Genomic DNA, 13,219 nt, shown 5'->3' with positions numbered 1-13,219 from the left:
TGTGAGGAGTTCGTAGAGTGTCATACGGTGTGAGGAGTGTCATACGGTGTGAGGAGTGTCATACAGTGTGAGGAGGGTCATACGGTGTGAGGAGTGTCATACGGTGTGAGGAGTGTCATACAGTGTGAGGAGGGTCATACGGTGTGAGGAGTGTCATACGGTGTGAGGAGTGTCATACGGTGTGAGGAGTGTCACATGGTGTGAGGAGTGTCATACGGTGTGAGGAGTGTCATACAGTGTGAGGAGTGTCACATGGTGTGAGGAGGGTCAAACGGTGTTTGGAGTGTCACAAAAGATGTCAGCATTCAACTTACTGTGTCTTGTCGAGTGTTTACCGACAGCTTTCTGTCCAGACGGCGTCCAATGGGACCAGGAATTTCTACCTGCGACACCTGTCAATAAATGACTGTTTATATTACCCATATGTACCATGTATAATTTATATACATGGTGAGACATTATCTCAATTGATTCCTTACTTGACTTGAAATGTATAATAGAGAAGGAATCACAGAATTAAAATGATGCTCCTTAATTTTTTCCCTTAATATTCTCCAATGTTTAGGAATATTGATGAACCCATGCCACGATACAGTATGACGTCTGATTCCTCTCTACTCTACATGTAATAAAGATACATGTTCATATGCCAAAATTTATAGAAATAAAGACAAATTTAACCTCGTTTATTAGTGTTTTCAGATAGGGTTGTTTTATGGTACAGTGTGTATATAATTTTTTTATTTTGGTGGTTGGTCATGCTTTGTAAAACCAATCTTACAAGCTTTAAGGCTACAACAGTTTAAAAAGGTCAATCTGAGACCATTATGCTACCAGAGTTACTCCCTTCTTTACTGTTTGGACATACTATAAAAAGACTCCAATGTACCCCATTATCTTCCAATTCCTGTCCTACATATAGATTTTTTCATTTGTTCATTTGAAAAATTGGAAAAGATAAATGATATTATACAGTATACAACAAGACAGGACACATTTTTCACACCTGTGCTACCATGTACAGCTACAGAAAAAACAAACAAACAACCTGCAGCAGCTGGTTTTCCCCAATATCAAGCCTGCACTGTACCTTAGGCTCCCAGGTAGAGAGTTTCTCTAGCCTCTTGATTGCCTCACCAAGAGGAGGTCTCTTGACAAAGTAGGTGTAGTCCAGCTTATTACGGTCGGGATACACTGTTATCAGGAACTGTTCACACAGGTATGCTGTAACATAAACAAACAATACACGTCATAACAGGTAACACTGACCCCCATAACAGGTAACACTGACCTCCATAACAGGTAACAATGACCCCCATAACAGGTACAGACCCGTGTACGTTCGCAGTTCCGATTTAAGCGTAGCGTTTCCGTAGCACTTCCGTAGCATTACCGTATCACTTCCGTACCATTTCCGTATCACTACCGTAGCATTACCGTACCATTTCCGTAGCACTTCCGTAGCATTACCGTACCATTTCCGTACCATTTCCGTAGCGTTTGCGTCCACTTACCGTAGCATTACCGTAGCATTTGCGTTTACCTATTTTCACTCGCTGACCGTCTCATAACCGTTCGGTAGAAAATTTTGCAGAGTGTATTTTTTATCGAAACGAAATTTAGTTAAATATACTTACCGAACGTCACTAAAGCATAGTAGCGACAGCAAATAATTTAATAAGGAGGTGAGAATTAAATATATATGGTTACACATCTTTCTGTATCTTTGTTTAGAAAAAATAACACTCTCACAAAAAACAAGTCAAGTCACATGGTCCATCGATCTTAGTGTGATAAAAAAATGGTGGATCCTAGTATAGTAGTCGACGCATTACGATGGAAACGAAGATGAAGATCGTGTCAAATAAACAATATTTCCTTTACTGTGCTATAGTCAAACCTTTAAAACAGTTCCATGTAATATGTCGAGGTACGGCCAAAAGCCCCCCCGGACATTAGCCCCCCCGGACATTAGCCCCTAGGACAAAAGCCCCCCCGGACATTAGCCCCTTCACACTAATCAAAAAGTGGACAAAAGCCCCTTCATAAAAAAAAAGTATATTTATTTTTTTTATTTTTTATGTTTTTATTTATTCATTTTTTTTTAAATTACAATATATGTTTTAGCAGTGGTTATATTAAGTGCTACATATATATGTAAGTGACTTCAGTCACCAGTGGCTTCTGCAATGTAAACAACCAGTTCGAAAAACAACTACTTGAACTGTTACATAAACAATAAGCTGTTACACAGGTGTTTGGTAGGTTTTTCATTGATTTTACTGTTACATAAACAATAAGCTGTTACACAGGTGTTTGGTAGGTTTTCAAACTTCAAGACATTTTGTTTTAAATGATAAGCTTTCCTGAAATGTTCAGCTTACTTAATAATATAAAGTTTGAACAAATAAATTATGATGTTTAACCACAGACATATAATGCAGCTCTGACATTGAACCAAGGACCTTCATTTTCCACACAATTATTCTCCAAATTTCAGAGATAAAAACAGCAGTTTATATACAGTTTTTGTTTTTCAAAAGTACAGATTTATATAAAGTATACCATGCCAGTTAAATTTATAATGAAGGGGCTTTTGTCCGGGGGGGGCTAATGTCCGGGGGGGCTTTCGTCCGGAGGGGCTTTTGTCCTAGGGGCTAATGTCCGGGGGGGCTAATGTCCGGGGGGGCTTTTGTCCTACACTCGGTCAGGCTACATGTATAGGGTACAAATGGTCCAGACAGTATCACACAGGTAAACTAGGGTAGTTAGACTTAATTGTCAGCGATGATACAAACAACACAGCATGTTGTACACTGGTCAACTAAAGGTACGGTATTCTGTGGACCAAGTGATACTAGGTGTGAAAGGTAGAACAATAAGAGATAATTATGACCTACAGGTAAGGCTATAGACTGCTTCATAAAACTTGGCTTCCAACATTAATGAGAATGTCATCGTGATCTACGGAGTTATTCATTATTTATTTCAGTTTTAAAACCCAAAGGTCTAATCACAAAATTGATAACAAATTGATAAAATCAGAGACCGTATAAATGTGATATATATTTCTCTCGGTAAAACTACGACAGGAAATTCAAATCTATATCTTCGGATCATATGTGATATACATGTATATGTATGTATCTGATAAAGTATAACAAGAGTAAATTAATTACAAAGTAAGAGCAAATACGGTATATAAAGTGCATACACATGTGAAATAGAACTGATGTCCTAAATAGAAATCATCCAGATAATCAAGTTAGTCTTGTTATGAACAGTAAAAAAGAGACTTAATTCTGAAAACAAATCTTCGTCCGACATAAATCTCTCAAGTGAGACGTTAAAAAACTGTCAGGAATATGACAAACGTAGTTTTAATCAATTAGGACTCTTTTAAGAACATTACAATTTCTTACAATAATCCAGAATTTACAGGGATAAAGCAGGGTTGAGCTACTCGACCTAGTCAAAAAAAGATGTGGAACTAAAAAGTTAAATTATCCTGTACAAGTTCGATCAAGCAGGCTATGTAAAGATTTGAATAAAAATATATGTATTAATGCCTACATACCAGACTAGGTAAGTTGAATTGTGTACAAAACATGTAATATAGGCTATGATCGTTTAATTTTGATTTAAAACACGTAAAAGATGAAAAAGAGAGGGTGAATCATTTGAATCGCGTAGTTGAAGGACTGATATTATACAGATATGTTTTGTATCATCACACTAACATCATCGTCAAAGTTGGAATAGCAAAAACTTTTCTTCGTGGCAACGTTGCTTTACTTCATTAAGAAACACATCCGCTGCTAGTTTGATAGAATTTTATAATTATTGGTATGCACAAAAAATATTTGCTTTGGTGTCTTTTCTAAAATTGTTATTTTGTAAAAAAAAAAATTAAAAAAAAAACAAACAAATTACACACACACCCTCACACATATACACAGATTTAAATAACAGTCATACAAGACACTTGTTAATACTTCTATTATAAAAAAGCATACATTTGTAATTTAAACTCTTGAGATGGTGATGGTTTCATGATATATGTAAACTTAATAAATTTCGATTTTTACTGTGAATATCTAAGATTTGTTATAAGTAGCCTCTATAAATTCATTTGAATCATTATTGTATAAGTCATATTCAACTTGACATTTTCATATTTTCTTTCATGAAAGTAAGAACAGGCTACTGCTATATATATAGTTTAAACTCACTCAGGTGTAAAATTTGACATGTTGGCCAGGTAATACAGGTAAATTTCTGTATGTTGGCTAAGTGAGAATAAGTCATAATTGGACCCCGGGGCGTTAATTGGGGACAGGTCACCTGGCCAGGTATACCACGTGCCAGACATAAAAGAGCTAGACTGATCGGCATCTTACAGGTAAAGTGTGATAGGATGCATGTCCTCAAGGCTGTGGGGTTGCATATTGCGCCCAGTTGGCCATTGGCAACAGGCCTTTCATAGATGTTTGGCTTCAATGTAATGTACATGTGGTCTGGACATGTACATGTCTCAAGATCTGTCGACAGAACATACAATGTATAATATCATATAAATGACTTGTACTGTAAAAAAACCTTTCAAGTTGAGAATAACAATGTAAAAGAAACTTTAGTAAATTAACATTCAATTAAAATTTAAAATATTAATATTTTGTCTGACAAAATATTTACATGAAGTATATGTACACCTGAGTCATCCATTAATAGGCCTCTGACACAAACTGATGTATTGTAATAGAAGCATGTAAAAGATTAAAATGATCGCAAACAGTATCAAAATTAATTTCAAAAGTAGATTCTTCACTCTACACTGTTGAAGTCTTTATATATTGAATCAAAGTATTACCAGGTTATGTCCTTTGTGATAATAAGTTTAAAAAAAACTAATGTGCACTAATTATACGTTTACTTCAGTACCTTAAATCTCGTGCACTCCTCACTTCTCCTAGGGTGCAAAGGTTAACTGATTGTCACTCAACTGTAGTTGTAGTCCATTAATAAATATTTTCAGAGTGTTATCCATTATCACGTAAACATACAGAGTCTGCTCCATTGCAGACGTGTGATATCAGAGACATATATATGTCTCTGGTGATATACACGTATCTGATTGCAGATGTACATTGTATAGTCTTAAGTATATAATTATTGATGTTTTGTTTTTAGTTTTTATCCCTCCCCATGCAGCCAGAATTTCCTCTGATCCGACATCAGACTTTTAAACAAATCGTCAATGCTTACACACCATTAATATTACCAGTGATTGTTATATATAGACTTGCCAGGCATGTACATGTACTTGACTTAATTGTCCCCCTTACTTGTTGCCATGGGTACTAATCCCCCCTCCCCACCACCATCAACTTCACCTGATGGCCATGGATATACACTTGATTAGGAGTCACCAGGCTCAGGTGTGTAAGTCATAACCACACCTGGTCAGTTTCTCCTTTTTACAATTAGCCCTAGGCGGGTCTATTCATAGCCTGGTCAATCTGTGTTCAGAATTCTTGATCTGTTTACCTGTACCTAAATTAACACTTTGATACAAGTTTTACAATTCAATTAGTTAATTACTTAAACCTTAGGGTTTATCAGTACAAATGCGGTGAATAAATGCAGTGAAAATATAGATAAATACATAAAAACAAAACGATAAAGTTCGGACACACAGAGACAACACATATGCGACCGCAGCGCTAGTGTAGAGAGTGATTTTATTTTAAAATTAAATACTATCGTCTTTTGTTGCTGAGAATAATAAATTATGACCTTAATATTTCCGGTTTCTAAAAGTTGTACAAATTCTCGCAAACTGAGGTTTTCTATAGTAGTACAGTTTGATAAAACGTTCTTCCACTTCCCGATACAACATTCACTCCATCAGACACCTTTCACTGTCGTTTCTACGAGTTCGCTTCGTCTAGGATCCGCTTTTTATAAGAACCAGATAATTTATTCAGAAACGGTCGATTATTTGTGAGCGTCAACCGTAGCATTTCCGTAGCATTACCGTAGCATTACCGTAGCACTTCCGTAGCATTACCGTACCATTTCCGTACCATTTCCGTAGCATTACCGTACCATTTCCGTAGCATTACCGTACCATTTCCGTAGCACTTCCGTAGCATTACCGTAGCATTTCCGTAGCGTTTGCGTTTAAGACGGAACAGCGAACGTACACGGGTCTGTAACACTGACCCCATAACAGGTAACACTGACACCCATAACAGGTAACAATGACCCTCATAACAGGTAACACTGACCTCCATAACAGGTAACACTGACCCCCATAACAGGTAACAATGACCCCCATAACAGGTAACACTGACCCCCATAACAGGTAACAATGACCCCCATAACAGGTAACACTGACCCCCATAACAGGTAACACTGACCTCCATAATAGGTAACACTGACCCCCATAACAGGTAACACTGACCCCCATAACAGGTAACACTGACATCCCAATAACAGGTAACACTGACCCTCATAACAGGTAACACTGACACCCCAATAACAGGTTACATTTCAATGTTTGGGACACTGAAATGATGGTCGTTATTCACGTCTGACAGGAGGTGGCTTACCTGTATATTAATTCAGGTCGTCACTAAGGCAGGTTTTACTGTACATGTGCATGAAGAACACTTCAAAGACAAATTATACAAACTTACTATGCTCTTTGATAATTGCTATTGCAGTCTTTTTTTATGTCTATGCTGAACATTATTAGAACCCACAACATTGAAAGACAAAAGTTTGTTTGCTAGAACCAGTAGCCTATGTGTAAATAGCGTAGTAGTTACGATAGGGAGACGTACCATCTGATGCTGCGTCTGTGTTGGTCTTCATGATCATAGATTTGTCAAGGAAGACCTTATCAAGGTCACCACTGTGTCCACTCAGAACATAGGTCACACTGACCATATTACTCAGGACAACCTGCAACACAGATAGAGATGTCCCTCAGTACAGTGACACTAACGGTCAATGCATATTATCTTACCTTGGACAGGTGTATCCACATTTACCAGTGAGAGACAAAGGGACACACTGTTCATAACAAATAAATACCCTGTCATGTCAACAATATTATTTATCAAGGTTATGTTTACAATTTAAACATAATTGAACAATGATTATTCACCTCCTTGGGACAAGCCTCACATCTGTCAAATTAAGATTTTTCACCTTCTTGTAGAGATCTCTATGTTTCAACCCCAACTGGTGAAAGATTTGTTTATTTTTTTTAGATATAAAAATTTAACATTATAAAGAAAAGACTGACATTACCAAGGAGAGGGTGACATTACCAAGGAGAGGGTGACATTACCAAGAAGAGGGTGACATTACCAAGGAGAGGGTGACATTACCAAGAAGAGGGTGACATTACCAAGAAGAGGGTGACATTACCAAGGAGAGGGGCTTCCCAAAAAAAGGGGAAAAAGGGGGAAAAAAAGGGAAAAAAAAAAGGGGGGGGGGGAAAAAAGGGGGGGGGGAAAAAAAAAACCCAAAGGGAGAGGGTGCCTTACCAAAAGAGGGTCCCCAAAAAAAAGGGTTAAAAAGGGGGAAAAAAAAGGGTGACATTACCAAGAAGGGGGTTCCAAAAGGGAAATTCCCAAGAAGAGGGGACATTTACAAAAAGAGGGGTTCCCAAAAGGGAAAAAAAAAGGGGACATTCCAGAAAAAAGGGGGGGGGGGGGGGGAAAAAAAGGGGGTAATTACCAAAAAGGGGGGAAACATTCAAAGAGGGGGGAACTTTACCAAAGGGGTGCATAAAAAACAAAAAGAAGGGGTGTTTCCCAAGGGGGGACATTACCGGATGGACTTCCGGGAGATGCTTCCCGGGGGTAATTAACAAAGGGGGGAAAAACAAAATCCTTTAAAAAAGGGGAAATTACCAAAATTAATGAAAAAAAGGAAATTTCCTGGGGTTTAATTTCCCCAATGTAATGTCTGTTTGAAAACATCCTTAAAATTAAAAATAAAAATAAAAAATTTTCAAATTTTACCCCCATAACAAAAAAACGTATTTTTTAAAAACAAAATTAAAAAAAAAACTTAAAAATTTTTTTATTTTTGGGTTTTAGGGAAAACTATTTTATTTTTTTCTACAGCCCCCCTTAACTTAGTTTTTTTTAAAATCCACCTAAAAAATAGTTTTATAAAATTTTTTTTATATAAGATTAAAAACCTTAACCCTTTTAGTGTTTTTGTTACTAAGCCCAAACTCCCCTTTGTGTTTGGGTTTTTAAATACAAACCTTAATTTTTTTGGTTTTGGTGTTATATAAAAATAAATTACTCCTTTAGTGTTTTGGTGTTACTTAAGTTTAAAAAACCCCTTTTTTTTTGGGTTTTACTATAAGATTAAAACCTCTAACCTTTATTTTTTGTTTAAAATTAAAACCCTTTTTTTGTTTTTTTCTATAAGTTTACAACCCCCAAACTCCTTTAGTGTTTTGGGTTAAAAATTTTCCCAAATTTCCTTTTTTTTTTTTTTTTTTGGGTTTAAAAATTAACCCTTTTTTTTGTGTTTTTTCAAAAATTTCCCCCCTTTATCCTTATTTTGGTTACTAAAGATTAAACCCCTTTCCCTTTGTTTTATGATAAACCCCCTTAACCCTTAGTTTTTAAAATTACAAACCTTAACTTTTTTTTAATTAAAACCAAACTCTAATTTTTGTTTTTTGGGAAAAAATTTTCCCCAAACCTAATTTTTTTTTTTTTTTTAAAAAAAATTAAACCCTTTTTTTTTGAAAATTCCCCCTTTTATTTTTTTTAATTAAAAAAATTTTTTTTTTTTGTTTAAAAAAAAAACCCAAATTTTTTTTTTTTAAAAAAAAAACCCTTTTATTTTTTAAAAAAAAAAACCTTTTTTTTAAAAACCCTTTTAAACCCTTTTTTTTTTTGGGTTACTAAAGATTACCCCCCCCCTTTTCCCTTTAGTTTTTTGGTGTTACTATAAATTAAAACCCTTTAACCCTTTTATGTTTTGGTGTTACTATAAGATTACAAACCCTTAAAATTTTATTTTTGGGGTTTTACTATAAAAAAAACCTCTAACTCCTTTTTTTTGGTTTTTAATAAAATTAAACCTCAAACCCTTTTAGGTTACAACAAAAAAAACCCTTAATTGGGTTTTTTTACTTAAACCCCTTTTTTTTTTTTAAAAAAAAAAACCTCAATTTTTGTGTTTTGGTTACGTCCCCCCAAATTTTTTTTTTTTTTTAAAAAAATTACCCTTAAATTTTGTTTCATAAGAAAAACCCTAACTCCTTGGGTTTTTGGGTTTTCAAAACCCCCCTTAAATTTTTTAAAATTTTTAAAACCCAACCTTATTTTGGGGTTTTTTTTACAAAAAACCCTTAAATTTTTTTGGGTTTACTAAAAATTACAAACCTCTAACTCTTTTTTGGTTAAAAAATTCAAACCTCAAACCCCTTTTTAGTGTTTTGGTTTTTTAAATTAAAAACCTTTTTTAGTTTTTTTTTATAAATTAAACCCTCAACTCCTTTAGTGTTTTGGGTTTATAATTAAAACCCTTTAATTTTTAGTTTTTTGGTTTTTTCTATAATTAAAACCCTTTAAATTTTTGTTTTTGTTTAAATAAAAAAACCCTAACTTTTTTTTTGGGTTACTATAAAAAAACCCTTCCTTTTTTTTTAAGATTAAAAACCTTTAACTCCAAAAAACAAAAAAAAACCCAACTCTTTAGGGGGGACGATAAAAACCTAAAACCAGGGAACAAAAGGGCAAACCCCCCAGGGGGAAAGTTCAAACCCCCCCAAATTTGTTGGGAAAAGTTAAAAATCAACCCAAGGGGGAAAAAGTTTAAAAACCCACCCTTTTTTTTTGGAAAATAAGAAAAATTTCCTTTTATTTTTTTTGGGCAAAAAAAAACCCCAACCGGGGACAAAAAACCCCAACCCTTTTTGGGGAAAAAGAAAAATCCCCCCGGTTTTGGGTGACAAATTTACCCTTAAACCCCCGGGGTTTTAAAAAAAAAAATTTTTTTAGGACATAAGGAAAAACCCTTAACCCTTGGGTTTTTTTTGGGGCAAAGAGACAAACCAACCCAAATTTTTTTTTGGGCAAAGAAAAAAATTTCCTTTTTGGTGACGCAAAAACCCAAGGGTACAAAGAAAAACCCCTTAACTTTAGGGGTTCAAAAAACCCAAAAATCCCCTTTTATGTTTGGGTTTTTTCCCCCCCCCCCTTTTTTTTCAAAATAAAAAACCCCAACCTTTTTTGGGGGGACTTAAACAAACCCTTCCCGTTTTTTTGGGTTTTTAAGAACAACCCCAACCCAGGTTTTGGTTTACGGGAAAAACCCCCTTTTAGGGGGGGGTTTTGGGACTATAAAAACCCCCTTTTCCCCTTTTTTTTGGTTGTTTTTTTAAAAAAAACCTCCCTTGTGTTTTTGGTTTTTTTTACATTTTTAAAAACCCAATCCAAGTTTTTGGTGTACAAAAACAAACCCAACCCTTTGGTTTTTGTTTTTTGTAAAATAAAATTTTTATTTTTTGTTTACAAAAACCCCCCCCAAAATTTTTGGTGTTTTTGGGAAAAACCTAAAACCCTTTTTTTTTTTTTTAATAAAAAAACCCTTTACTCCTTTTTTTTGGTTTTTTAAGTTCCAAACCCAACTTTTGGTTTATAAAGATACAACCTCAACTTTGTTTTGGTTTTTAAGATTAAAACCCCTTTTATCCTTTAGTGTTTTTTTTGTTTTTTTAAAAATAAAATTTTGTGTTTTTTTTTTACTATAAGAAAACCCTTAATCCTTTAGTTTTTTGGTGTTTAAAACTCAAACCTATTTTTTTTGTGTTACTAAAGATTACCCCCCTTTCCCTTTTTTTGGTTTCTTAAAGTTTAAACCTTAAACCTTTGGTTTTTGGTGTTACTAAAGTTACAAACCAAAACCCTTTTTTTGGGGTTTTGGTTTTTAAAAAAAAAAATAAATTTTTGGGTTTGGGGTTTTTTTAAATTAAAATTTCCCCTTTTTTTTTTGGGTTTTACAAATCCCTTTCTTTTTTTTGTGTTCTAAAAATACAAACCTTAACTCCTTTTTTGGTTTGGGGTTACAAAATTCAAATTTTTTTAAAAAAATTTTTTTTTATGTTAAAAAATCAACTTTTTTTGGTTTTTTTGTTACAAATCAACCCTTTATTTTTGTTACTAAAAGATTACAAACCTTTTACTTTTTATGTTTTGGTGTTACTAAAAGTTAAAACCCCTTTTTTTTGGGTTTTTTATTAAAAAAAAATTTTTTTTTTTAAAAAAAAAAACCCCTTTATTTTTTTTTTTTAAAAATTAAAACCCTTTTTTTTTTTAAAATTTACAAACCAAACTCCTTTTTTTGGTGTTACTATAAAATTACCCCTCACCCCTTTTTTTTGGTGTTCTATAAAAAAACCCTAACCCTTTAGTGTTTTGGTGTTACTAAATTACAAACCCTTACCTTTTTTTTTTGGGGTTATTAAATTAAAAACCTCTTCCATTAGGGGGTTTTGGTTAAAAATTTTCCCCCTATTTTTTTTTTGTTAAAAAAAAACCCCCTTTTTTTTGGGTTTTTTTTAAATAAACCCCTTAATTTTTGTTTTTTTGGGTTAAAAAATTAAAAAACCTTTTTTTTTTTTTTAAAAATTACCCTTTAAATTTGTGTTTTTTTAAAAATTTTAAACTCTAATTTTTGTTTTTTATTTAAATAAATTCAAACTCAATTATTTTTGTGTTACTTAAGTTAAAACCAAAAACCTTTGGTTTTTGTTTAAAAATTAAAAACCAATTGTTTTTTTGGGTTACAAAAAATTCCCTTAACCCTTTATTTTTGGGTGTTTTTTTTTAAAAACCTAAAAACTTTTTGTTTGGGGTTTTAAAAAAAAATCAAACCCTTTTTTGTGTTTTTTTATAAAAACCCAAACTCTTTTTTGGGGTTTTTTTAAAAATTTAAAAACCTTTTTTTTTTGGGGTTTATAAGAAAAACCCTAATCTTTTTTTTGGGCTATAAGATTAAAATTAAACCCCTTTTAAGTGTTTGGGTTTTACATAAATACACCTAAACCTTAGGGTTTTGGTTTTAAAAAATTTAAAAAACCTCAACCCCTTTAAGTGTTTTTTTCTATAAGTTAAAAAACCTTAACTCCTTAGTTTTTGGGGTTTATAAAAGTTAAACCCTTAACTCCTTTATTTTTTTGGGTTTTTTACTAAAATTTTAAAAACCAAAATTTTTAGTTTTTTTACTTTTAAGATACAAACCCTTAACTCCTTTAGTTTTTGGGTGTTACAAAAACCCTACCCTTTTTTTTTGGTTTTTAAAAATTAAAACCTTTCCTTTTTTTTTTGTTACTAAATTACAAACCCACCCCCTTAGGTTTTGGTTTTACTATAAATTCAAACCTAATCCTTGTTTTTGGTGTTTATTAATTAAAATTACCCCCTTTAAAATTTTTAAAGAACAAACCTAATCTTATTTTTTTTTGGTTTTTCTAAAAAAACAAACCTTAACTCCTTTTTTTTTGGGTTTTTAAAAAATTTAAAAATTTTAACTCATTTTTGGGGTTTTAAAATTAAAATTTCCCTTTTGGGTTACTATAATTAAAAAACCTTCTATTTTTGGGTGTTCTATAATTTTAAAACCCAACTCCTTTATTTTGGTGTTACTAAAAATTTACAAACCTCTAACTTTTTGGTTTTTTTAAATAAAATTCCCCTTTTTTTTTTTGGGTTACAAAATTCCCCCCTTTTTTTTTTTTTTAATTAAAAAAATCTAAATTTAAAAATTTTTTGTTTATAAGTAAAATTTAACTCCTTTTTTTTTTTTTAAACCCCCCCAAATTTTTTTGGGTTTTATAAAAAAAACCCTAATCCGGTTTTTGTTACTATAAGTTTACAAACCCTTTTTCCTTAGTTTGTTTTTTGGGTTTTTAAATTAAAAACCCCCCCTTAGTTTGTGTTTTTTTAAAAATTAAAACCTTTTTCCCTTTTTTTTTTCAAAAAAAAACCTCTACCTTAGTTTTTGGGGTTTTAATTAATTCCCCCCTTTATTTTAGGTTTTTTTTGTTTTTTTTAAAAATTAAAAACCCCCCCTTTTTTGGGTTTTTTTTTTTACAAAAGTTAAAAACCCTTCTCCTTTTTTTTGGGTGTTAATAAGATCAACCAATTTTTTGGGTTTTTTAAAAATTAAAACC

At 32.8% G+C, this 13,219-nt stretch overlaps 1 protein-coding gene across 1 annotated transcript; it reads right to left on the bottom strand.

Annotated features, from left to right (window-relative positions):
* Positions 1 to 286: 286 nt before the first annotated feature.
* LOC117319723 (WD repeat-containing and planar cell polarity effector protein fritz homolog) lies at positions 287 to 6,966 on the bottom strand. Its single transcript, XM_033874480.1, has 3 exons — positions 6,849 to 6,966; positions 1,091 to 1,224; positions 287 to 392 (listed from the first exon to the last, which is right to left on the bottom strand). Exons 1-3 carry the CDS (start codon positions 6,952 to 6,954, stop codon positions 306 to 308), a joined length of 327 nt encoding a protein of 108 aa, XP_033730371.1. The 5' UTR covers positions 6,955 to 6,966; the 3' UTR covers positions 287 to 305.
* Between the last annotated feature and the right edge of the window lie 6,253 nt (positions 6,967 to 13,219).

The sequence above is a fragment of the Pecten maximus genome, unplaced genomic scaffold, assembly GCF_902652985.1.
Source record: "Pecten maximus unplaced genomic scaffold, xPecMax1.1, whole genome shotgun sequence".
Lineage (NCBI taxonomy): Eukaryota > Metazoa > Mollusca > Bivalvia > Pectinida > Pectinidae > Pecten > Pecten maximus.
The sequence above is the reverse complement of the archived record's forward strand: the minus strand, read 5'-3'. Positions and strand labels throughout refer to the sequence as shown.

Bases quoted from the DNA above. Each gene is read 5' to 3' on its own strand.
- LOC117319723 (XM_033874480.1), bottom strand. From the start codon at position 6,954: ATGGTCAGTGTGACCTATGTTCTGAGTGGACACAGTGGTGACCTTGAT. The intron at 1,225-6,848 runs GTACGTCTCCCT...TTTATGTTACAG, and splicing joins CACAGACGCAGCATCAGATG to CATACCTGTGTGAACAGTTC. The intron at 393-1,090 runs GTACAGTGCAGG...ATTTATTGACAG, and splicing joins TCTCTACCTGGGAGCCTAAG to GTGTCGCAGGTAGAAATTCC.